The sequence below is a fragment of the Syngnathoides biaculeatus genome, chromosome 6 (assembly GCF_019802595.1).
Source record: "Syngnathoides biaculeatus isolate LvHL_M chromosome 6, ASM1980259v1, whole genome shotgun sequence".
Classification (NCBI taxonomy): domain Eukaryota; kingdom Metazoa; phylum Chordata; class Actinopteri; order Syngnathiformes; family Syngnathidae; genus Syngnathoides; species Syngnathoides biaculeatus.
Window position 1 is genome coordinate 10,676,217 of NC_084645.1, and position 27,097 is coordinate 10,703,313.

General features: G+C 40.0%; 1 protein-coding gene across 3 annotated transcripts in view; it reads left to right on the forward strand.

The window, feature by feature from the left end:
* Nucleotides 1-27,097, forward strand: part of necab2 (N-terminal EF-hand calcium binding protein 2) — a 148,511-nt gene that overhangs the window by 115,880 nt on the left and 5,534 nt on the right. The window contains exons 8-12 of one of the 3 annotated variants that reach the window (XM_061821626.1): nucleotides 8,585-8,641; nucleotides 21,243-21,355; nucleotides 23,428-23,505; nucleotides 24,075-24,166; nucleotides 25,909-26,218. In XM_061821626.1, coding sequence (XP_061677610.1) covers nucleotides 8,585-8,641; nucleotides 21,243-21,355; nucleotides 23,428-23,505; nucleotides 24,075-24,166; nucleotides 25,909-25,937 — 369 coding nt within the window. In that variant the 3' untranslated portion in view covers nucleotides 25,938-26,218. Of the gene's footprint in view, nucleotides 1-8,584; nucleotides 8,642-21,242; nucleotides 21,356-23,427; nucleotides 23,506-24,074; nucleotides 25,491-25,908; nucleotides 26,219-27,097 lie in introns of those variants that run through there. The other 2 variants (XM_061821627.1, XM_061821625.1) reach the window with 2 other exon arrangements.

The window sequence follows — 27,097 nt, forward strand, 5'->3', positions numbered from 1 at the left end:
TGTATACACATATAGTAAGGAAGCGTACAATGCATCGTCACCCCAAACCCCCCACCCCAACCCACCCACACACACACACACACACACACACACACACACACGCACGCGCTCACACACACACACACACAAACATGCTCACACATGTTGGTCCATCAAACCACGACCTGGTCCACTATGTTGTAAAATCAATGTTATTATATATCCCAAGTATTACTTCTATTAGTTTTAGACAACCTTCAAAGGCTTTTTTTTATTTGTTTACTAGCTCTTTCCCAGTAATACTGTACATAATACTCCTTCCTCGTTATGTTCTGACTGCTAGTGAAGCTGGATATAGATAATTGTTTAATTTCCCTCACATAATGAAGGGGCTTGTTGTCTGAGCTCGTAATACTTGTATATTTTCCTCTCTTTGCAAAGATTTCTTTATTTCTTTTTTCATCACAAAAACTCACAAAGACAAGATTGCTTCCTTACTTATTCTTTTAAAAAAAAAAAACATTTTCCAAAACACCACCTTCATTCCTGTTATACACCCTGTGTCCTAAAGCAGGCAGTAACCACTCGGTCATTCAGAAAGTGGACACGAAAAGCCATAGCCTTGTACGTCTACTAAAACTTGAACATTCTACATGAACTTCTGCAGGGATATGATTGTACAGTTGAAGTGTGTGGGGCAAGTACTGTAAGTGCAATGGGGAATTAAGGGAAATATGAGGCAGGTTAAGAGGGATTATGAAAAGAAAGTGAAGCGGAAGCTGCAGAATAACAACACGACTGAGGTGTGAAGAGGAATGCAAACTACTGGCTACAAACAAGAACAGCCAGGTAATGGATGGCTGGATCAGTGGACTGCACTTATTCAAGAAAGGCAATCAGTTCTACCGCTTCTTTAGCAGGTTCGACAGAGTGGTCGCCCTCCAACCTGCTCATTTCGGCCTCGTCTCAACAGCTGACTTCTTTTTCTCTCTTTTAACAGCCCTGCTCCCTAAATCACCCCCTCATACATCTACAACAGCGTTAATACTGCAAAGAAATGACTTGTCTCACCACCCTCCTCTACGCAGTACAGTGGAGGAGATAAGATCTTATGTCCTGTGTGAATCAAGTGACTGAGCCTCGCCAGGCGCTTTTTTACCAGAGCCTAATATGAGGGAGGGTCCCCGTTCTATGGAAGATATCCTTTCTTGTTCCGGTACCTAAAATTGGGCACATTATGAAGACCTTGCAACGGCTGTTTTCCCATCACCTGAGACCACAGACATCTTTTGCTATAGTCCCCTTGGAGTTGATGTTCCATTTGGACAATGCTGTATATCTGTATTGTACATACTCCTACCTGGATGAGTTGGGAAAACAAGTGGGAGGTCACATTCTTTGACTTTTCAAATGCTTTTAACACCATTCAGCCTCTGTTCCTAATGGCCAATTCATACTTTCTGTATTATTCATCCGCAGACTACAGATGCATATGCAGCTCCATTCATACTATATTTTAGAATTAATTTCAGTATCCATTCCGTAAACATGCATTGGTCCACACATCACTTTCCGACGCATACATCTTTAATCGAAATGGTGACTCTATGAAAGCAAAAAGAAATAAAGTTCCTGTCTCTTGTATTTGACTGAAAAAGAGAAAAAAGTAATACGAAGATACAATGTGAACTGAACGTGAATAGAAGGGAGATCACAAGAAATGAGAGCATCGACAAGGAAAAGCATCATAAATACTTTTTTTTCGCAGCTCTCCCACATGCTCCGGTGACCTACTTTTATATGTTCAGTGTACCACATTCACTGCAGTGCACCCTTTGGATTCCTGCATACAGGCAGTATAAATTGGCCTTCAGAGATGATGTTCTGGATGTGTACCTGTTCACATTATACACTCCAGAGTTTAACCACAACAAAGAGAACTGCCACATTCAAAAGTATTCTGATGATATTACAACTGTGGCTTGTGTGAGGAAAGGACATGAATGCGGAGGACAAGGACCTAGTGGGAGTATTCAGTGATTGAAACGAGAGGAACATCCTACTTTTGAACATCATCAAACAAAGGAGTTTACTATCAACTTTCGCATGGCCAAGCCACCTCTGCTGTCTCTCAATGTCTGGTACCAGGAAATCAACGTGGTGCAGACCTATATACAGGACATACGGATATCTGGGTGTGCACCTGGATGACAAATTGGGGCATTTGCTAACAGTAACCACTGATGCACTCTAGAGGAAGGGCTCGAACAGGATGTGGGCAAGTGTACAAATTATGTCCTGAGGAGACTCAGACCACGTAATCGGTCTCTCTCATAACGTAGCAAAAGATCCGCGCACGAAATGTGTTGATGTGCGCATACAGCTACTAAAAAAAATAATAGTTTGGGGCGGACCACGTAATCGGTCTCTCTCATAACGTAACAAAAGATCCGCGTATGAAATATGTTGATGTGCGCGTCGCCCAGCCAACAATGTCTCACTCAGCCTGCAACATAGCTCGGCTCCATCCTCTCCTTATATAGCACGGCGGGCCAAAACTCAGCCACACCGGCTGAGGCGCTGCGTTCGGCAGTCACATCTTCTGCGAAGGCTGCGCGTCGGGCTTTCGACGGGGGCTTCTCTGAAGAACCCAGCCGAGAATGCGTTACTCAGTCGCATGCGAGCATAAAGCGCGCCGGCTCGACTGAGCGGCACTGCTCGGCTCCGTCATAATCCACACCGGCTGGCTGCGATGAGCCGCGATGGCTCATCTCCACCGCGGAAGTGGATCGGATAGGATGCGCTTTGGCCGTGATGGCATATCATCTGAATATGGCTCGAAACAATAGTGTAATATTGCCCTGAGGGCTCGAAACAATAGTGTAATATTGCCCCGGTAACTTCACTCGGTTGTGTGGTGTTGTCCTTTTTGAAAAGAGCTTCGGTGTCAGAAGGGGCTTCGGAAAAATCTGAATATCTCTGTTGTTCGGCTTCCGTAGTAGCAGGCACTGCGCATTTTCTAACGGCGGAAGTGACGATGACATCACGGCGACCACTTGGATGTCGAGGGACACTCAATTGCGCAACTTTGCGCATGGATGACGCACGGCCCGCTCACATATATATTTTCGTATAGACATTTAAGCGAATACTGTTATATGTATTTTTCATTACAATATCTATTTTAGAATGTTTATAGGGATGACAGTCCCACTTTAAGAAGGTTGGCTCACTGCTGGGGAGGAGCTGTGACACCCTTGAGACTGCATGCAGGATAAGCTACAGACCATCATGGACAATGCTAATCAAACAAAACAAAAATAGATTTCATAGATATGTATTTTCAATCTACAGGCAAAAAGTATGCCATAAGACTCAACAGTGGGGAATGTGGTGGAATTTTACAACACTCTCAGACACTTGCGCTTCCAAGAACATTAAGAGATTTGCTCTCTGGCTATTTTCAACATTTTTAATTGTTTAATAATTTAAGGACAGAGCGATTGGGTGATGACCAATTCGGGGTGTACCCCACCTCTCCACCGAAAATAGTTGATATTGGCTCCAGCACGCCCGCGGCATTGTGGGCCAGCTAGAAAGCATTGGCCTCACAGTTCTGAGAACCCACCCTCACTGTGTGGAGTTTGCATATTCTCCCCGTGCCTGCGTGGACTTTCTCCGGGCACTCCGGTTTCCCCCCACATCTCAAAAACATGCAATATTAATTGGACCCTAAATTGCCCCTAGCTGTGATTGTGAGTGCAGCTGTTTGTCTCTATGTGCCCTGGGATTGGCTGACAACCAGTTGATGGCGCTGTTTTGGGTCATTCGCAAAATCCCAAAAATAGGACTGTGACTTAGAGTTCTGACTTTTTTTAAAACTCTCGTCCATTATATGATCAAATATTTATTACTTAAAGAAATGTATGCAGTGTAAAGTGCATAGACCACAATATTCAAGAAAATGAACAAAACATAGCCTATACCCAAAAATATGGATCAGAGTGTATAAAAGCCCTGTGGTTGACTGATGACTAGACTTGGTCATCTTTACACACAAAAGAAAAAAAAACATTTCTTCTGTTTCAATCAACCTTTGTAAAATACGGCTGTACCTTCTGATAAAGTATGTTTTCACTTTAGAGGTCTTGCAAGGTTACTGCATTTTTATTTGATGCTTTCTCTTTGTAGCATCTCTATCTAACAAATCTCTAAGTGCTTCCAAATTGGACATTCCAAGGATGACAGCGAATAGCAAAATGAAATGCTTCAATGAATATGTATGTAGTGAAGAATGTTGACGTTTGGTGTTGGATGACAAATCCAGGAGGCTTGACATTATATCTGCTCGTCATGCCTCAAAAATGTATCTTTCTCAAAGAATATTATTTTTTAATCTCTGTATTAAGATTGCAAAAGAAAGCCCGTTACATTAAGGGGTGATGATAAAATTTTTATAAAATGCACACTCGGTATCTGGGCACAAATGTGTGAGACAACTATTGCCCTTATTTCACTTGATTTTATTTTGTTACAACTGAATCTCGATGGCTTTCTATTTAGAATTTTTTATTTAGGCCAAACTATTTACTCTGGATGTTACCTGCAAGAAAAGGAACTCAAGTGTACTAGAAATCTTCTGTGTGTATCCTGCGACTCTGTGGAAAGTATTAATCTAATACGTATTATCAACATTGATTTATCTAAAATACATTTTCACTAATGATTACCAGTAGTTGATTGGTATTGGTTCACATCACAGGCAGTTATTAGCCATCGATATCCACTGCGAATAAATCTAGCTACAATATTTTCACTGTGTTACCATCAAAGTTCACTTTCTCAGTAAATATAAAATTAGGGAAAATAACTCCAAATGTTTACTGTCCCCCTTACATGTTATACATCTAATTTGAATACTTTTCATCTCAGGCACACAAGCAGCATATTGGCAGGTAAATGGGCCTCAAGAGTTCCTTTTTTTGCCATCAGGCACACAGTACAGGAGGTTCCTTCCCAATGGAATGAGCATTCTGCGTGTAGCAAAAAAAAAAAATAATAATAATAATTCTTCACGTTTGTTTTTTCCACTCAATCAGGGAACATGGAATTGATGTGGTGTTTGTTATATTTGGCGAGCCAACACTACTATACAGGGCTCACACTCCTATCTACCGCAAATGAAAGTTAACACATGGGGCTTTAACTTTGAGTCCAACTGATCTAAGTTTGATATCACCTCCTTATCATTCATCATCTGCTGTGCATGTGTGTGTGAGAGAGAGAGAGAAGGGAGACCTATCCGCTTAGCTAGATCTCAGAGGCAACCCCTGCTGCGATCCCTTGCAGTGAGTGTGCCCTGCGACCATAATATATTCACAGGTGCAGTTATCATGGTTATCATTCACTTAATTGGGACGGGCCTTCATCGCATCTTGGGACTGACTATACTACGTTTATATGACTCCCAAGTTGTCCGAGTGGAGGCTCATCAGTGCATTTCAATGCAGGCATCAAAACCACATTATCATCATGCATGCCAATATGAAGCCACTGGACTTTTATTAAATACTGTTATAATACTAAATAAATAATAAATTAAATATCTGCACACATACTGTATGGATCTCTAAAAGCTAAGCATATCACGCTGTCTGAAAGGTCTTATGGTAATTTTACAATGTTTATTGTTTTGCTTGTACTCTGCAACACTCTGGATCATACTGAGAGATGTTTCCCTTGTAACACTGAGCAACAATAACATAAAATAGATCTTTTATGGTACACTAGAACATTGCAATGGTAAAAACAATTCGGTAAACAGTAGTAGCTTTATTTATTGTGTACTTTACTAACCTATATGATGCTCATAGTGCTTTTCACTGCTGCCATCCATGATGGACAAACTTATCCACAGAGAATGACAACTTGGAGCTCAAAATTTTGCTCAAAGCCCATAAAACTGAACTCAAATGATCTGAACTCGAAAAGGCACAGTATACACTTCCTCCCCAAGGTGCTAGTTGATGTTAATTGCAAAATGGGGACTTTGTCTTTCACATTGTGCTTCTCATTGGCATACACCTAATCTCCTTCCAGAACTTATATCCTGATCCACATTTTATATTAAAGTAGTAATGTATTTATTTTATTTGTCTATCATACAAATGTAGCTAAAAATTTCATTAAAAAATATTTTAAAAATTCTCAACACAACAGAAATTAAATAAATTAGAGCCAAGTGCACATTTTCTTTGGAACCCGAATGCCTCTGATGCGTATTTCAAACCGAGGCTCTGTTGAAGCTGCTTCCATGTGACGTCACATTAAGACAACCCCAATAAACACTATTAAATGAGAGATGATTTAACATCACATTGTCAAGATAGAGTACACATTACATGACTTATTGGATACATTGTTAATGCAAACCACTGGAATTCCCCTTTAACCATGAAGGCTTTCACCCAGTCTGCCTAAACCCATTTGTATTGGGGACAGCCTGGCATTTCTTTCAATACCATTATGGCAGAAACGCCTTCACAGGAGAAAGACATCAAAGAAATCGCCACGTGGCGTACAGACAGTTGGTGAGGTGGTGTTGGGGACCCACGGCAAGCGCAACAGGGTTGTTATACCATCATGTGATTTGCAGAATTTCCACCCCAGAACTTGAAGATGATGCCGTGTTCACAGGATTTAGGATTTATGCCTAGCTGATGAACATTACCCTTTTCTTTGTGTGAAAACTAAAGTGTGGGTGTTGATCCTTGACTAATAATTGATGGACAGTGCTGTCATTATCCGACAGTTTCGACTCTAAAATATCTCATGTTATTTTGGTGCAAAATTTGCCTTTCAAGTTGACTCTAATTTGAGTAAGTGAAATGGTTGAAGAATTTGTGATCTCATCTGTATCGCAGCACTGAAAAAGTTTCTAAACCAAGTTATTTTTTTTACAAACCACTGAAGGTGAAAACATCATTCATTCTAACATTTGTACATGCACATGTTAAATATGAAATTGTTTCATTCCATAAAATTTAATTAAGAGCTGGAGAGTTCAAATACAGAGTATGCCACCTCACCTTGCTTTCATCATGGAAGTCATATTTACAGAGGTTCACACAAGTTGAGAAACACAGATTTTAAATCGGCTTCTTTGAAATTTATATATATTTTTTCATTATTTTCACATCATATTTCAACAGCGTTGATTTGAAAATCATGAAAAATGCACTGTCTTTGCTTGGTTTTGTGTACTGGCTGCTGAGAGGTGGTGGTGCTTGAGCGTTAGCAGAGGAAGTCGTTAGGTCCGCATCCATATAGAGGGTCCAGAGGTCTTCTGACAGCCATTCCACATACCCTGAAACATGGAAATTACATTACTTCATCCATATGCACATACTGCTTTCCTGGTTTACTCCTTTATCCTATAGGTATAGTATTTTTTTAAAATGGATTTGGAACCCATACAACACCAACAATCATATGAGGCATTGAAATTAATTCAAATTCAGATTTATAAAATGTATCTGACCCCACTATTCGCAGATCTGAGGACGACATGTACAAGAAAACTGTAACATGATGGATTATTAAATTTACTCTTAATCTTTCTCGTTTTTCATAAACTCGGTTTTTTTTTACGTTTGGGGTTACAATTCTCTTTGTCTGGTGAAAGGGACAAGTGGATAGATGGACCGCCACGAGGTGTAACTTTGGCCTTCTGCAAGATAAAATGAAAAACATTTCATTCATATTTTCAATTTGGAATATTTGTCAGATCAGAGTAATGTCCATTGTTTATAGTGCCTTATTGGCATTATTTACATGCATTTAGCCCATATTTTAAATAATGCACCAAACATTTGAGAGCACACACTGCCATCGTCGAATTTGAGGAAGACCTCGGTGTCAACACTACACTAACTTTATACAGTGTACAAATTTCGCCACCTCCAAAACATCACATGGATTTGAATTAGCTGATATATATATCTGTATCCGTATTGTATTTACATTTAAAACGAGGTAGATACTTGTCAATACTAAACAATTGAACATGCATGTACTTACTTGCTACCGAAGCCAAGTGAAGGCGCCACCGGGTTTTCAAAGCAGTCCTCCGTGAAATGCTTGGAACATATTACTGTCCACTTTGATTTGTATGTCCAATGCGCCCGCTTTATCTTCACAAACCTGGTCCATAACCTGCTTATCTGTTCATCTTTCGGCCATTCATATAAACTGACTACGTCGGCGTTTGACGCAGAGCAGCAGTATACAATACACTTCCTCACCATCTTTGGTAGCTTTTTCACTCTGTGGCTAAATGTTGACGTGACATCACATTCCGGAGAGAACCAGAACTTGCCGAATCTAAGCGACATTTCGAACAAAATCTTGAGACTCACTTTGACGCTAATTTATTTCATTTCTGTTGTGTTGAGAATATTTTTTAATGACATTTTAGCTACATTTGTATGATAGACAAATCAAATACATTTGCTCTGGTTACCTTGGGACTGGGACCAGGTTACCAGCTGTTTCTTGCTATCCAGTTTTGTTGTCTAACATGTTGTTGCGGTGTTTCCCTTTGCAGGCAGTCTGGTTTGATCTGCACCAGAGGCTAACGGACACAGATGTCACCACAAGTGCAGTAAGTCGACACAAAAGTGTACTAAACTTAATGCAGCAAAGCCTCAGGTGTATCATCAGTCAGAAGTGCCTTATGGAGGCAATGTCCTCTTTAGTACCGCAGAATTAGTGGTGGGCTCAACTCGGCAACATATAATTAGTGAAGAGGGTCAGCATTGGCAGCATATAACCTGCATGGTCCTGTTTTGTGGCTTTTCGACAGGAGCTAAGCTTTGAATGATTTCCCAGGATAAAGTTTTCTTTCTTTGCTGTCGTCTGCATTCATTTATTGACGGCGGGTATTTTGTACAACAGTGAATTAAGTCATGCACATCTTTTAATATCTAACACCCACAAAGGAAATAACAGATATATTTACTGTCTTCATTTGAAAAGTCATAGACAGTGTGTGAGCCCTTTTTTTTAGACAAACAGCAATGTTTGAGGCTACTTTATTTTATAACTATTCAACACGATTATCATTCCCTTTCATCCAAGCATATTAATCTTTACAGAAATGCGGGTTTTTTTTTTCTTGCTTTATGTTGCGAGCCAAAATTGAAATTATGAGCTTCCGATACTTTTCGCACACTAGAACAACACTCACATCCATATTCTTGATGTCACTCACAAGCCTCTCGAAGGCACACATTTGAGGCTTATATCTGTTGTGGTTGTTACTCCCCTTCTCCCAACTTTCAGTAATCAAGTTTTATGAAACCAGTTTCTTATCTACATTCCGTTTTTTTTTTTTGTTTTGTTTTTAATTCTTCTTTGGTAAAAGTGTATGATGGTCCTTATTTCATAAACTAAGTTGATTTGATGAATTCATTGTCATGACCAGAACACGAGACTGAACCCAAGTGCATGACTGACAAGACCAGGTACAGTTCAGGGAGCGTATTTATTCAATCCAAGGTTGATACACAGGCAGACAGTCCAAACAGGTAACTGTGTCAGAATCACAAGGCGAAGAGGCACAATGTAGTCAACCAGGCAGGGTTCAGTACAAAGAGGATCAAAGACAAGAACATGGAATTGCGGGAATGTGACATCAAGTTACAACGATCTGATGAAGGACCAGACCACACATGTGGCAATATATATCGACAGTAATCAGTGCAAACGATAAGCAGGGGGGCGAGTCTGCTCACCAGAACAGGTGAACGTGAACCTCATGGATGGATCATTAGAGGAATAAGGAAGCACTTGCATTATTTTATAAAAAAGAATTGAATTATCTGTCAGTCATTCGAGTGATTCAGTACATTCAAAAGAACTGCTGTGTCCATCACTCCAGCCAAGGTCACACAATGCGACTTACAGAAATGCCTTTTTTATAACTTCATTTTAGAGGCATTTGTGACGCACTCAATACAAAATTGAGCTGACGAAACTGGTTTATCCATCCATGCATCCATTTTCCGTAAACGGAAATTAAACTGCAAGGATTACATCATGTCTGATCACGCGGCTTATTTCCGCAAGAAGGCTTTTTAATGATCTTTTATTTAAACAAGCCATTAGTCATGTTTCACTTTCACTATTTTCACTTATTGTCAACCAAAAAAATGATCCATACTTTCAATTTTGACAATAATTCCACCACAGAATACATGGAAGTTCTGTGTGAAAATGTAATCAGCTACTACTCATTCATGTCAAGCTGTGACAGGTCCAAAATGTGGGTGGTCCAAAATCTGGCTGAACATGATATATTTGATCAAAAATTAAGCAGAAATGACTACTGAGTCTAAGCTTCATGTCTCACATTAGTAAAAAGCAAATTAAGCATATTAGTTTGCATTTATATAGCAGAAAAACTCATGAAATAATGACCTCTTCTTTTTTCCCAGATGTCTATCCTTCAAACCAAAATAAAAACGTTCTAGACTCATATGGTGGAAGGCGGGAGCCAGGCATAGCCCACATCATATCAAAGAGACGGCCCTGTTGTTGTAATGAAGAAGTCCAGCCTCGGGAACAATATAATCTACGCACTGCATCTTGAGTAAAATAATGAAAAAGTATTTTGAAAGTCATAGTAAAGAATACAACTAACAAATACCACAAATGAATGAATAGCAATTCTAGCAATTCCTAGCAATTTAGTTGTGCATGTGTACATCATTGCTTGTGTTTCAAACGATAAACTCGGTGTACATGATTGAAAAGTACAGTATGTAAAAAAAATCTTTTAAAAACAAAAAGTAAAATACACTTCAAAAGAAAGTTCAGAAATAAGAGAGAGATGACTAAAAATTTTTTGTTTTTCTTTCAGTAGGACAACAACCCTAATCAAACCATATAAGGTTGGCGTGACGACAATGAATGTGAATGTACTGAAGTGGCCCAGCCAGAGCACAGACCTGAATCTGTCTAAACATTTGTGGAGATATGAAAATGTCTCCCTATCTGTGCTTCCAAGCTAACTTGAGCTTAAGAGATGCTGCAATGCAGAATGGGTGAAATCGCCCAAAGATACGCATGCCCAGGTTCCGTCTTTATATTAAAAAATACCCATATAAAAAAATAAGGCTGTGATTGCTACCAAAAGTGCACTAACAACATATTGAGTAAAGGCTGTGATTGCTTTGAATAGTATCTTCATTGGATTTCATAGTTTTCTCTTTTTAATAAGTGTGCATATATTTGAAGTACACTTTTTCGTTGGTTTTCATTTTGTCCATCCATTTTTCTGTGACAATTATCCACACAAGGGTCGCAGGAGTGCTCGAGCCTATCCCAGCTACCAATGGGAAGGAGGGAGGCTACACCCCAAATTGGTTGCCAGCCGATCGCAGAGCACATAGAAACAAACAACCATTTGCACTCACAATCATACCTAAGGGCAAGAGAGGATTTGAACTCTGGTCCTCAGAAATGTGCTGAGGCGGCCACTGCCACTGCTTAGGAGAGGATAGACTGTAACGTCAGTGAGACACACTTTGGAACCAGTAAGGAGATGAATTACTTTAGATGCGTTTTGCTTGTCATGGGTTATCATGAGCAGTGAACTTGAGGCTATTAATGATGTGTGCTATAAGTGCTCTAGACCAAGCTCATTTGTTGTATCTGCTCAGTATTGTGAGCCTCTGGATGCACCAGGAAGGGAAGAGAGAAGAAGGGAGAAGAAGAAGATAAGGTAGTTGAGTAATGGAATGGCAAATGCAATTTGGCTAAGGTGGGCAGTGAAGAGATTATGGTGTAATAAGAAGTAGGTAATGGGAAAAAAAGAAAGAAAGGAGAAAGTGTTTAACCCACACCAAAAGAACTGTTCAAGAAAAGTATGTATGCAGTGATATTGGACAAGTGATTCTCCGGGATGGAGGGCTTCCATACCAGCAACCATAAAAATAGAACTACCCGATTGCCCAAATAGAGAGCCACGTCTCAATTAATTGCCGTAACAAAAGATCCGCGTATGTAAGTCAGGGGTGCCAAATGTGTCGATGTGCACGTCCGCGCCGCGTCGGCCGCTCACGGCTTTGGCCGGGGTGGCTCATCGCGGTGCTCAGCCGGGCCGCTTTACGGCGGTGTTGTTGCTCGTGGCTGAGTGCCCCATCATCGGCGCCGTTGTTTATCTCCGCCGATAGCGGCGTTGTTCATCGCTGACGGGAGCGGCGTTGTTCATTGCTGATGGCGGCAGCGATGAACAACGCTGACGGATGAACAACGCTGCCGCCGTCAGCGATAAACAAGGGTGGTGATGATGCTGCACTCATCCGACAACGCCATAAAGTGGCCCCAGTTCGGCGCTGCAATAAGCCACCCCAGCTCAGCGCCGCACAGAGCCACCTCAGTGCTCCAATGAGCTTGTTGCGGCCGGGCCGCAGTGTCTCGTTATGCCCGGGCCACGGCGTTGTCGTCGCTCGCGGCTGAGTACACTACATACTGTCATAATGTCGGGGAGTCTGTTGTTTGTGAGAGGTGATCCGCATATCATCTAAATATGCCTCAAAAAGAAAGGTTTTATTGTCCCGGTCACTTCACACGATTGTAAGATGTTCTCTTCTTTGAAAAGAGCTTCCGTGTCAGAAGGTACGTCAGAAAAATCTGAAAATCTCTGTTGTTACTCTCCCATAGCAGGTGCCACTACGTGTTTTCAATGGTAAATGTCCCAGTGTAACATCTACTGATGACGTTGGAGGCAATATCGCTACTACTTCGATGTCGAGTGAGACTTCCACAACTTTGCGCATGGATGACACGCTCTCCGCTCATATTTATTTTTTCTTATAGACATTGAAGTGAATAATCTTATATGTATTTTGCATTCCAATATCATTTTAGAATGTTTATTGGCATCTGACTTGGGCTTTAAGTTAAGTCCCAACTCAGTGACTGTGGGAATGTGGGTGTCAATTTTGAGTGCATCGCTTTATGTTCTCTATGATGGACTGGTGACTCGTTTACGTAGGAAGTCAGGACGCTAGCGAGAGTAAGTTGGAATAAAAACAGATTAATTGATTGTTTTCGTATGACCATAATGTGTTAATACCAATTCTGGCTCCCAACAGAAAAATATTTTAGCTAAAATTTAGCATAATGAATAAATTAGGTATAATTACCAATAGTTTTCCAAATCCTAGAATATATCATGTCCCCCTCTAATACTTTACAACTTGTCTAATTTTGATCACATTAGACAAGGCACTTGACTAATAAAAAATGGTTCAATTTTTTATGATGATTTTGTTTTGTGAGCAGCATGAACACAGAAGACTTAAAAATGCACATGCCGAGGGGTCACCAATGTATTTAAAACTGAGAGTTACTTCGTGGGTATTGATTGTGAAGGTTTAAAGTTCAAAATTACCTTTAACTACATTTAATTGTTTGTCATTTATTTGATGACACTGAACATGTTAATGACTTCTCATAATAATTATCTACAAGAAGTTACAAAATGAGGACATTTCACAATATCGATGTGCAACACTTTATTTCTTTAAATCCTATTTCTATAAATTAGTAAGTGTTATATTTTTAAATTAGAACTTCTAAGTAGGAATGCACAATCAGTATCGGACCGATAACTATCACGCCAGTATTGGAAAAAATTCAAACATCTCACTGATTGGTGTGATACAAAAAAAAATTGGATGGGTACCATTGGCCCCTGACAAGTCATGGATATTTTTCCTGAAATTCTTTGTCTTTGATACCAAAAATAGTCAATATCCCTGATAGCTAAGCTTATGATCACCAGCATTTGCTGAAGTTGTGTTTATCCAGTGATTTTGAGTTTGTAAGTACGGGTCTATAGCGATACCTGGCTGCCGGCAAAGCAGTGGACTTACGTAGGAGCTCAAGGCAACAGCAGCAAGCAGGGGCGCTTTGTCTGCATGCAGAAGCCAAGTTGTCCTATGGGCTAAAATTCTAACACCTGATCCTTGCAAACGCCATTCTTACCTATCTTCCTTTCCAATGTTTGCTTGCTGGACAATAAACTTGATCATCTACAAATTTAATTAACATGAAAACACACAACAGCCCTCCTTGGTACTGGCCCTGTTGCCAGCATGTATACACTAATGACGAACATTTGGTGGCTTGCATGTGAACAACTCTACCCCCCTAATATTTGAACCGATATATAATTTGACATAATATTTGTGCTGATTCCAGGTACATTTATGCGTGGCATTTCATCTCTGTCTCATTGTACTTGTGCGTAGTCATAATAAAAAGACATTTTAATACAGGACCAGTAAAATAATTAACACAATTATCTACAATATAAATAAGTAGGGGGTCCCCGCTTCAGCTTTCCATCAGTTTGGGGGTCCTTGGTCTGGAAATTTTTAAAGACCCCTGATATAAACCATGAAAAGAATTTTATCGGCATTGGTAATCAGCTTGGAGAAGTAGCAAGTTATCGGTATTGGTGGGAGAACAAAAAAAGTTATCTCACATAGGCAACTTAACCCTGTTGGCAATTCCAAGTATATATTTTATGGGCAGATGTATCAAATACAAACAGGACAGTCCATTTGCTGCAAGAGAAAACAGAAAAGCACACCCACACCTCTTCCAATTGCCATTAGCTGTCTCTCTGAGTCAGCATGCATTATTTTGCTACGACATTCGCTCAATGATCATGAATCTGAAAGTCAATATTACTAAGGTAGCGCAGACATGACAGAGGGCGAGAGAGTGAGCGGGAGAGGTAATTTGGGTTGGGCCAAAGGAACAACGCATAGATTCACTTTGGCAGTGAGCAAGTGAAAGTCACAAGGCAACTGCCTGCTTTATAAAACAAAGAGCATTAAAAGTACTCTTCAGCAGAAATATAGCTTGTACAATAAGGCCTGGTCACGACACCACAGACATATCAGAATTGAAGAAGAGGAGAAGAATAAAAACTAGGAGGCCTTCCAATAGCTTCTTCCCTCTTGCAAATCAATTCTTGAAGAGCTACAGTAACTAACAATTCCACTGCAACATGGTGCCAATTTTCTCCCTCAAGTTTGTCGCTATCACATCCTGCTGGGCCAATTAGTATTAGTATTATATACGATCGATTATCCCACGACTTGTCACACACAAAAAAAAAACTGAATACACTCCTTGAAGTCTTGACACCCTTTGCACAATGGTCATTGCACTGGACTATCGCCCTAATAGGCATTCTAACTGCTCTAAATTGTAGAACACTGCATCCTTTCCACAACTATGCACAACTGTGAAGTAAAAATAATAATGAAATAAAATCTTCCCTAGGCCAGCAAGGTGCAGCAACTGCCCCCAGTTCAGAGCACCAGGGTTTAATTCCCGTCCCCACCAGTGCGGAGTTTGTATGTTCTCCCCATGCCTCTGTGGGTTTTCTCCAGGCACTCCGGTTTCCTCCCACATCTGCAAAACATGCATTAATTTCAGACTCTAAATTGCCACAAGGAGTGATTGTGAGTGCGACTGTTGTCTGTCTTCATGTGCCCTGCGATTGGCTGGCAACCAGTTCAGGGTGTACCCTGCCTTCTGCCCGAAGATAGCTGGGACAGGCTGCAGTCAATTGACTGTCTGTTTACTAGTCTTCGTACTCAACGTGTATGTCGTGCTAGAGCGGCTCCAACTACCAGAGACAGATTCCTTGTGTGTTGATTACATCGTTGGCCAATAAAGCTGATTCTGATTTGGATTCTGAAGAGCAACACAGGTGCCAGAATTGAGAGAATATACATCTATGTCATGTTGTTTTGCTTTTATGTACGCCCAAAGAGTAATGGGAAATAGTCCATGCATACCAACATTATGTACCCGGATCATACGTTGTCCCAAAACATCCAGCCCAAGTGTGTTTAATTCTTGGCTTGATTCTTACACTTGCAAATCACATACATATTTATTGACATAGTGATTTCATATGTAAATGCCCTTCCTCTCATATTAGGCTTTACATTAGGTATAAATTGTAAATTAGGATGCATGGACGTTGATGGAACTGTGGTTCCCTTTTTACTTGCATCTGTGTTTATGCATGTACGTACATGTCATTCTAGTCACACAGCCCACAAATAAGTCTCAATTTTAGCTCCCAGAATTGACTTTGGATTTTGGTGACGGCCTACATGAGTACCGCAGTTCCGAGCATTACTCGTAGTAAAGCTCAACACTTTATATTACATAAATTTTTATTCATTTATAATTGAGTTCATACCAAATGATTGTTTACTATCCAATAACTCTTCAAGTTCTCACTGTAGGAAATCGTTATTACATAGTGTATTTAAATGAAAGTTTGTCTGATCATTTGAGTTTGTGGAAAACTCTAAATAACCATTGTTTACAATTCTGATTTCACCTTAGCATTGATGCCGGGTCTATGATCATGTGTTTTTTGTCTAGGCTGTTACGTTACTTCAGAGTGCCCTTACCCATTCGTGCTTCACCGTTCACGGCGGTTCATAGTCGTAGATTTTGGTCTCCAAAGGTTTTTTTTTGTATGTACTGTATTTTCGCGATTGTAGCGATATTAAACTCTCTTCTAAATAGACGAGGTGCCACATTATACATGGTGCCTTAGAATGTGGTGCACCTGATGTGCACACTGAGTTCCAACATTTGCAATTGTTGATGTGTGACTTGTCCAACAAAGTACATCGCAGGACACATGGAGACAGACAACAGTCACACTCACAATCACACCTAGTGGCAATTTAGAGTCTCCAATTAATGTTGCATGTTTTTGGGTTGTGAGAGGAAACCATGGTGCCCGGAGAAAACCCATGCAGGCATGGGCAGAACACGCAAACTCCACAAAGGCGGGGCTGGGATTGAACCCAGGTCCTCAGAACTGTGAGGCCAACGCTTTACAGCTGCACCACTGTGCCGCCTGAAGTGAACTATATGAATACTGCATCCATTATTCAGGGATTTTCATTAGTCACAGGAGTGTAAGGAATGTAATCCCCGCGAATAATGGGGAAACACTGTATTATAGACCTCTGATTTAGGTTATCTAGGTTGCCTTGGAAATCATAAAACCACTATTATCATTATCAGGGCATCATTTACTTTTTTCTATAGCTTGGCACCCTACTATATGTGAACTGCTGCTTCCCATTGTATTTTTTGCAATGGGCAGGTGATGACACCATCAACCATATTATAGTCTTCCAAGTAATGCTGCAGTCCAAAGAAAAATATGCAACTTGTTCCTGAAGTAATCAAGATCAAGTAATCAAGAAGTAATCATGTCTCTCTCTGTGCGAGTGTCCATTTGTCCTTTGTCAACTGTTGAGACCTTCAAGTCCCAGCAATTGTAGTCTCTCAGGACGTAAAGTTTTAGACCAACATCAACTCTGTCCTTAACAACGTGGAGCAGAGGATCTACTTCCACTAACCTTCTGAAGCACAACCTGCCACAAGACCTGTAAAGGCAGTTCTAAACGGCAGTCATCAGATCAGTCCTGTGTTCATGCATCACAGTCTTGTTTGGAGCTGCCACAAAAAAGACAAATTCTGACTGAAACAGACAATCCGAAATGTCATAAAAATCGTCGGTCACCCGCACAACCCCCCAACACACACACACACACACACACACACACACACACACACTCTTGATGATTTGCATGCTACCAGAACTGAGACAAGAGCATGAAAATCCTCTTTGACCAGACACATCGCGGTCACTTGCGCTTGCAGCTCATTCCCTGAGGTAGGTACCCTCAATCAATGGAAACTAAAACAAGCAGACATTCCAGCAGCTTCTTTCCTCTTGCCATGAGATTGCTGGAGGCTAAGTGGCTCTCCGAAGTGTGTTTTTATATCTCAAAAGTATTTATTGTCAAGTTATTGTACAAGAGTGGTTCTGGCTACTGGAGACAAATTCCTTGTGTGTTTTTGACATACTTGGCAAATAAAGAATATTCTGATTCCAATTTTTAATGTAATTAATGAGGAATAGTTCAAGCCCAACGTGAGATGCAAAAACATTAGAGGAAGTGGTGAATGTCATCAAAAAAAGAGAAAAAGAAGTGAAAAGAAAGAGAAATGAAAATGATTTGTGAAAAAGTAAAAGTGTGTGCAAGAGAATATTGGGGTTGAGAGGAAAGAAATAGGTAGTGTCTGTAGAAGGAAGCGGGAGGGTCTTCTGAGAAGAATCGAAATGTTGTAGAGCTTTGAGGTGTTGAGAAGTGGGCCAATGAGGAGAAGTGGGAAAGAGGCTGGAGGACACAAACCGAATGGGGGGTGGGGGAGGAGAACAAAATGAAATGTGAGCTGAATACCTCTGTTTGAGTATTCATCAGTTGCCATGGTAACGCTAGCCTGATTCCCCTTGCAACTACACATCCTTATATGTTATCCTGCCTCTATTCTTCACACTATAACAATTGATAATGTGTAATAATGCACATGCTGAAAACTGTGTGAGAGCCTACGTAGATTCTTCACTTTTGAGTCTTTACCATACATCATTGTTTATTATAAAAATGAAAACTATAGCTTGACACAATTGTACTCTAAAAGCAAATAATGGCAAATAAATAAGAGTACCAAATAGAATGCTAGGCATATGAGAAGAAAAGAAGACAAGAGATTGAGGTTGTGGTGAAATCCAGGTTTGCGTTTCAAGAATGAGAAATTTAATAAACAACGGAATGGAAAACCAAATAACGCAAATGCTACAATAAATAATTCTCGGTTCCACAGTGCAAATGGCAGTAAGGTATTCATCGTTGTACAATGCTAACTGCAGTTTCGTGAAAGTGTTGAGAAGAAATTGGAGCAAATCTCTGATGAGTTCAAGCAAATTTTGAGGAAAAAAAGTGCATTTAGTAAAAACAACATCAATATTGCCCAGAAATTGCAACAATTTTAGATGCTTGACTCTATTCAGAGGTCTTGCTCAAAGAACTACATCAGTACAATGACAACAATAAAACATTTTAAAAAGCAATCTTGCTTGGAGCACCTGCAAGTCGGATCTGAATTTTAATCATCCATCCATCATTTTTTTTTATGTTGCTTAATTTCATTAGTGTTGCAGGTAAACCTGAGACTATGCCAGATGACTTTGACATTTAATTTGCTTCAAATTCTACCAACATTAATTGTGTTCTGGTAAACACATTGGGACACATTCAATAGACTCACAATCACACCTAGGGGCAATTTAGAGTGTCCAATTAATGTTCCCTGTTTTTGGAATGTGGGAGGAAACCGGAGTGCCTGGAGAAAACCCACGCAGACATTGGGAGAACATGCAAACTCCACACAGGCGGGGCTAGGATCGAACTCGGGTGGTAACAACTGTGAGGCCAACGCATGACCAGCTGATCCACCATGCCGCCCTATACATAATATATAAGTCATATTCTATATAAAAGGTTTCAATTTCTTGCAGGTTATAGAACACTGAGGAGTTGTGTTGGAGTTAATGAATGAATTAAAAAGACAGTTGCATTGCAAAATTGCAAAACCAATTTAAAAAATCTCAGAAAATTAGTTATTTTTAATGAATTTTACTGGTGATATCACTTTTGTAAAATAATTTGTGGAACATACATGATTAAGGCCACTGATAGTGTAGTGGTGCACACACCTGCCTTTGGTGTGGGCAGGGTGGTATCAATTCCTGCTCTGCGATGGTGTTGCTGTGTGCCCTGTGACTGACTGGTGACCAGTTCAGGGTGTAGTCTGCCTTTCACCCAATGTTAGCTAGGATAGGCTCTTGCATTCCCGTAAGGATAAGTGTCTTGGAAAATTGACATGGACATATGCAGTTAAAAGCAACTTACCTGAAAAATAATTTATTGAGTTTGGAGAGAGAATCAGAGGACGTATTCATCAATATAACAATAAAGAGGTTATTTAGTCAAGGCTTTTCTTACACTTCATTCAACTGAATACAACCTTTCAGTTATTTTTGTCTTTTTAATTTTTCTCAGAGCAAGTGGAATGAAATGTCTTATGAAATTAAAGCTGAGCCCGCTGAATAGAGTAAAACCATCCATCCAAAATGGTTGCTCACACTCCTACTATTGTTTCAATCAATGTCGCATTTTCAGCATCACCACAAAGAGCTTCCAGTTGGGGGTGTTATGAAATATGCCAAGTCAGTATTTGTGTCGTGGTAGAGTCGAAATGAAACGTGAGTTTTTTTGGGTTGTTTTTATAGTCCTTAAATCTGTGAAATCTTTACCAAGCTTGTATGATAATAGGCAATCATGATAACAGCCACACATCCATAAACAGTTTCATGCCCTACAAGTACACCAATAGAAAATACCCTACTTATCCATTATGCAAAGAATGGTTTCTATCCGGGCGGCACGATGGATCAGCTGGTAAAGCATTGGCCTCACAGTTCTGAAGCCCAGGGTTCGATCCTTGCTCCGCCTGGGTGGAGTTTCCATGTTCTGACCGTGCCTGCGTAGGTTTTCTCCAGGCGCTCCAGTTTCCTCCCACATCCCAAAAACATGTAACATTAATTGGACACACTAAATAGCCCCTAGGTGTGATTGTGAGTGGTGTGCAATTGGCTGGCAACCAGTTCAGGGTGTACACCACCTCCTGCCCGTTGACAGCTGGGATAGGCTCCAGCACTCCACACGACCTTCATGAGGATAAGCGGCAAAAGAAAATGAATGGATGGATGTTTTCTGTCCAGAACTATGTAATGAGTGCCTATTTTCACTTCATTAAAAGAGTCCTTTAATTTTTGTCATCGTTATTGTTTTTCATGTTATTGTATGATATTCATGGCCTTTTTCGTTTTTCGATCCTATCATTTTCTCGACTGGCTCGCGGGCATGCTGGGGCCTATGCCTCATGGTTTCTTTGTGAGTGTATGTTAGTGATTAGGTACGAGTTCCGGGTTGCATTGCAGAACGCATCTTAATCAGCGACCAAAGAGTACCTCTACTGTGTTGCTTTCGGTCTACAGGTCTCAAAGATGCAGTTAATTTCAACATGAGTCAGTTGCTGCTGGTTTTCTTGGAGAGGAGACTTTTTTTTTTTCTCCTGCCGACACATAATGCACATGCCAAAAAATGCTATTGATGTTTTGCAAGAACCTGAAATTCTGAGAACCTAAATGTACTTAATTCAATCAAGAAAATGTTGTCTGCATGGGATCAACAGAATGATTTTTAATCTTGATTCTCTGTATGCAGTCATTATTGCTGATCCGTCAGGAGATGGTGGTTTCCCAGAAGAAGCTCGGTGACTATTGTGAGGCTTTGAAGCAATACCTTAAGAACGTCTCCACTCAGAGAGACTGCTTTCAGTAAGTCTCCTCACATCTTCTTCATTCCTGCTTTTCTGAAGGAATTTTATTTTACATGCTTTCACTTTCCTTCATTCTTTAAATGAATAACTGAGACATTTCTTCCCCTCTGGCCTCAAGAGAGAACTGACGACAACGCGGTAAAAAAAAACACACAAAAAAAAAAATGCTGTTGAGATGCAAAACTGTGGCTGTTATTCACTTTATGTTGATATTATACTCATATGATAGCAATATGATAGATAGTATTGAGAATCACTGTGCTTTTTCTTATTTTAAAGGTGATATATTATTATTATTATAAATTGTGAGTGACTCCGTTTATCTTATCTCATACAATACCTATAAACGTCGCTGCGCTGCAACATACAGTATGTATTGTGTTTGTTTTCACATTCCTAGTGTAATCCATCCATCCATTGTCCAAGCCGCTTATCCTCATATGGGTTGATGTGTAACACTGAAGAGTCTGTTCATGCCAAAACTGATCTAAATGAAATAATTATCTTATTGATAACCCTACCATGGACATAAAATACATTCATCCATTCATTTTCTGATCCGCTTATCCTCACAAGGGTCACGAGAATGCCGGAGCCTATGCAGAAGGCGGGGTACACCCTGAACTGGTTGCCAGGGCATATGACAGACAGACAACAGTCACACTCACAATCACACCGAGGGGGAATTTAGAGTGTCCAATTAATGTTGCATGTTTTTGAGATGTGGAGGAAACCGGAGTGCTCGGAGAAAACCCATGCAAGCTCGGGGAGAACATCCAAACTCCACACAGGCGTGGCCGCTCACAGGCGGGGCTGGAATTGAAACCCAGTCCTCAGAACTGTGAGGCAGACTCTCCAAACAGTCGTGCCACTGTGCCGCCACAACATAATATACATTTGATCTTAATTTGCTTTTTGTTAAATGGAGAAAATCCAATTTTTATTCTGTTCATTGAAGTAGAACTGTCTGCCGTAGTGTGATATGTGTGAAACTGTGCAGCGTGAAAAAAATTTAAAATGTTGTTTTTATAGTTCTTAAACCTTTGTGAAATTTAACCAAACTTGTATGGTGACAGGTAATCTTAGCAGTCACACATCCAGAAACAATTTCATGCCCTACAAGTACAACAATAGCAAATACCCTAAGTATCTGAAAAATACTTGCAATTTAAAAATGATCTCATATAAGCCCTTACAATATCTGGTATAAAGGGTCTTGATGTCTGTTAAGGTGCTTTTCAGTAAAGTCAATGTCATCTTTGAATATACTGTACATAGTCATTTGGTACCCTGCAACCTAAATGTCACTTAACACAAGCCTGTTAATGCTCTGCATGAATTTCGAATGGTGTGTGATTTGTTATTTCACAGCAGCAGCAGAATTCTCTTGAGAATTACCGTCTCGTGAAGGGTCCAGGTCAGCGACAAGTGATGGTAGTACAGGCACAGACTCCACCACAGTATGAACAAAATTACCTAAGCAGACATTACCTAACAAAACTTGAGATATGAATGGATTGATATATTGATTTAGTTTTCTATTCAATATGGCACGTTGGAGCGACTGGTTAGATAGTCTGCTTAACACTTCTGAGGACCTGGGTTCAAATCCTGGAGGAGTTTGCATGTTCTCTCCATGCCTGCATGGGTACACCCTGAACTGGTTGCCAGCCAATCGCAGGGCATATGGAGACAGACAACAGCCACAATCACAATCACACCTAGGGTCTCCAGTTAATGCATGTTTTTGGGATGTGGGAGGAAACTGGAGTGCCCAGAGAAAACCCACACAGGCACAAGGAGAACATGCATTAATGGATCAAACCCTAGATCTCAGAACTGTGAGGCCAATGCTCTACAACTCCAGCACCGTGCTACCGGCATATATAACCCAAAATTGTAATCCTTGGTCTCGTTTTGTTGTTGTTGTTGCTCTTCTTCTTCTTCATCATTATCATCCTTCATCTTCCCCCTTTCCTCCTCCTCTATGTTTTACCAAAACATGGTCTGTCCTAAGCCAGCACAGGACTGTTTTCTGAGCTGTCCTGCTCATTTCTGCCTCCTTTCCAGTGTAACGGCAGTTCGTCTGCCAGATGGTTTATCCTTTGTCGTCTATGAGTTCTGGGATGGTGAGGAGGAGTGGAAGAGGTATGATACTAGTTAGACACATTTTGTGATTTCCTGTGGCTAATTGTAATGTATTTCCTTCATTAGAATGCACAGGAAATAATGCTCAGCAAATGTAGAATCAGGAGGACACATTTCTCCATATTAATCCCCTATCTTTGCATGTTTGGCATTTTAACCATTATTTTAAGCCATTCAGTACAATTTTTACAGCTCAATTATAGTATTCCTATCAAATGTAGTTTTCATTTCTGAAAAATATTCTTGCATTCATATTAAATTAGCTATGTGGTCTATGAATGGCGGAAGACCTTGATTTAGCAAGGCTCCTAATGTTGAAGCTCCCTGCTGCTTCAAGTTTCTGTCACTCACATAGAGTACCAGATATTCACTATCATTAATATTTGAAGTCCTACAGGAATTGCTGAGGGCTATATTTTGCCAATTGAGCCTGTGTGTGTGTGTGTGTGTGTGTGTGCGTGCGTGTGTGTGTGTGTGTGGGTGTGTGGGTGGGTGTGTATGTATGTGTGAGTAGCTGTACTGTACTTTATGTGCATACTTAAACCACGTGTTCGCCACTGTGTTTCCAGGCACCTTCAGTCAAGCCCCAATAAAGCCTTTCAGCATGTGAAAGTGGACACGCTGTGCCAGCCGGAGGCCATTTCCTCTGTCGCCGTGCCAGGTTTGTGCTTGGAAGTGACAGATGAAGATGGGAAAGACGCCATACCGCTTTCTTGTTTTGTAAACGACAAGCCTGTTAGGATTCAACAATCTCACTGAAATTATGAAAATACTGAAATGGTTCCACATTTCTCAACTGATTGAAAGCGTTCTAACTTCAAAAGATTCACACAATTAGAGACATGTGAGGGGATTACTTTTCATTTCATTCCAAATAATTTCCACTTTTTTCTAGAATTTCACATGATTAATTTAAAACCCATTAGATTAAATTAGACAAATTCAAATTATTCAGCTCATTTACATCTTATTTTCTACAGTGGCCATTAAAACCCATTCGTGGGCAGCATCCCATTTTTGGGACATCATGATTTTCATGCATTATATCCTTCAGTATATCAAAATATTTAAGTGTTTTAATCTGATTCTGGTTTTTGGGACGATCTGCTAAGAAAACCCAAGTACCCTCTCGCGAGGAGTGTCCCATTTTTGGGATGAGATTATAAATTAGTGTAGTTATCATATGACTTAACCATAAATGAAAAAGAACTGTTATTGCCTTAACTGTGGCCTGTTAGGAGACCATTATCTCAATAAGGCAAAAAATTGCCACCCTGCCCATGAATGGGTTAAGTGCAAAACACTACGGCAAGTTAAAAAAAAAACAATCGCATTAAGCTAACGGAAGTGGTCAGTATTGGCGGTGATAAAACTCATTGCTGATTGAACAAGAGGGAGGACTTGAATGGCCACATTGACCAGGAAGTTATTCTGCATCTGGTATCGTTTTTATTAAATGAGCATGATTCAAACATAGCTGTCACTGTCAAATAATATTTATATTTGAGGACATAACGTTATTGCTCCAGTATAATGCTCTACTTTTCCCCCAAATTTTCAAAAGTCAATCGTGCGCATTGTGAATTGGTATAGAGGGAAAATGGGAAAAAAACTTTCACATTTCATAAATATATGCCACCATCTTGAAGTCATGAAAAAGGTGTGCATGTTCATTCTTATATGCCAATGCTACTGAGAGGTCATGAGAAAAGTGTAGCCTACATTTTCATTCCAATATGACACGGGCACATATGATGGTGTATATGTACTGTTGTGATCATAATGCATACCCTGGCAGAATTTGTGACTTTTTTTTTATATAATATGACCGATGACTGAACAACAACCATCATTAATTTCTCGATGATTATGTTCTAGTTAATGATAATACTTTTCTAAAATGCTTGACAGTTTAATATGAATCACAGTAAAATTAAATTAAATGTGTTTCACCTGGTCCTCATTGTTGAAAATGTTCAATCAGCTTGGCTAACTAATAGTGTAGAGTTAGACTTAAAATACTAATAGAATACTTAATCCCAGAACAAGTTGTTGATTTATCAATACATGTACACAAATTACAAAAGAGAGTTTGTTTGGGTATTTTTTAAATGATGTCAAAATAAATATGCCTTTGAATAAAGAAACACAATTAGCGGTTCAAGTTTTTGTTAATTTCCGACTATTCTTTTTCGGTCTGTAAAAGTCCATCAGTTTTTCCTTTGGATGGTTGCACGTGTACATGAGAAGTGGGGGAAAAGCCGCTTGATACCGCAATGGATTCATTAACTTTGTGAGGCGATGTTTGGAACGCTTGTTTTTTTAATCCATCACTTCTTCCTTGCACTGTCAGATTCTCTCTGCTTTCTCTTTGTCTAACCATTTCTTCTTCTTTCGCCACAGCCGCCTGGTGCAGTGTGAACAAGGCCTGAGCATGAACGTATCTAACTATACACCAAGACTCTGGACATCAACCCCTTGACGTTTTCCTTGCATTTCTCCGACTTTCACGCCCCTCACGTTCCTCAAAACCTCTCGACATACATGTTTACACAGTGTAAATGAATGGTGTCACACCGCAGTGACCATTGAACAAAATGCATTTCCCAAAAATACATTTGCATCCAAACATTGTGGTTTACTGCTTAATATTTATGATATATCGATTTGTTAGTTCTGTTCTTATCTAGCCAGCTGGAGTTTGTCATGTAGCATGGAGCCTTGGGTTAAAGCAGGAAAGTGAATGACTCTAAACATGCTCTAAATTTCTTGCATGAAGCTTGTCCATGTAGCCTCAAATACTTATTTCATATTTGACTACTACATGGGAATATTCTGGAAATTGCGGAAATATTTCTCTTGGTGTTGTCATTATTATTTGTAGCCGACTACAAACTTTCATATAATCTTCACATCATCTTACACAGACCAATTGCGTCTAGACATTAGTTGAGCTAAAAATTTAAGATTGAGCATAGATCCGGAATGCTTTTTTAATCATAAAAAAAAGCTTCCAGACGAAACCGAATGTTAGCTTAACTTCTCAAATTAAAATTGATGCTGAATTGATGAAAAGATTTGAAATGGTATTTCACTCGTCCAGCACGTGAGACATTTGGGTCAAAATGAATTATCGGTAACTCACCAATCCTGACCAAACCCACTGAAAACTCAATGAAATTTAATACCGACATGACTGAACAAAAAAAATTGCTTATTGCATTTTTGTACTTTGCGCACTAAGGTAATAAATACGAAAATCCCTTTATTCATTTTCTGTACTGCTTATCCTCACGACAGTTGCGGTACACTCTGAATTGGTCGCCAGGCAATTGCAGGCCACATAAAACCAACAATCACCTGAAGGAATTTTTGAGTTTCCAAATAACCTATCACACCGATTTTTGAGCTGTGGGAAAAAACCAGAGAACCCAGAAAAAATCAACATGGCCACAGGGATATCATGCATATTCCACACAGGCAAGGCCAGATTTGATCTCAGGTCCTCAGAACTGTGAGGGAGCTGTGCAAACCCCTTGACCAAAGTGCCAGTAATGCTAAAATTAAGGGGTGCACAGTATGTGGCCTCTGA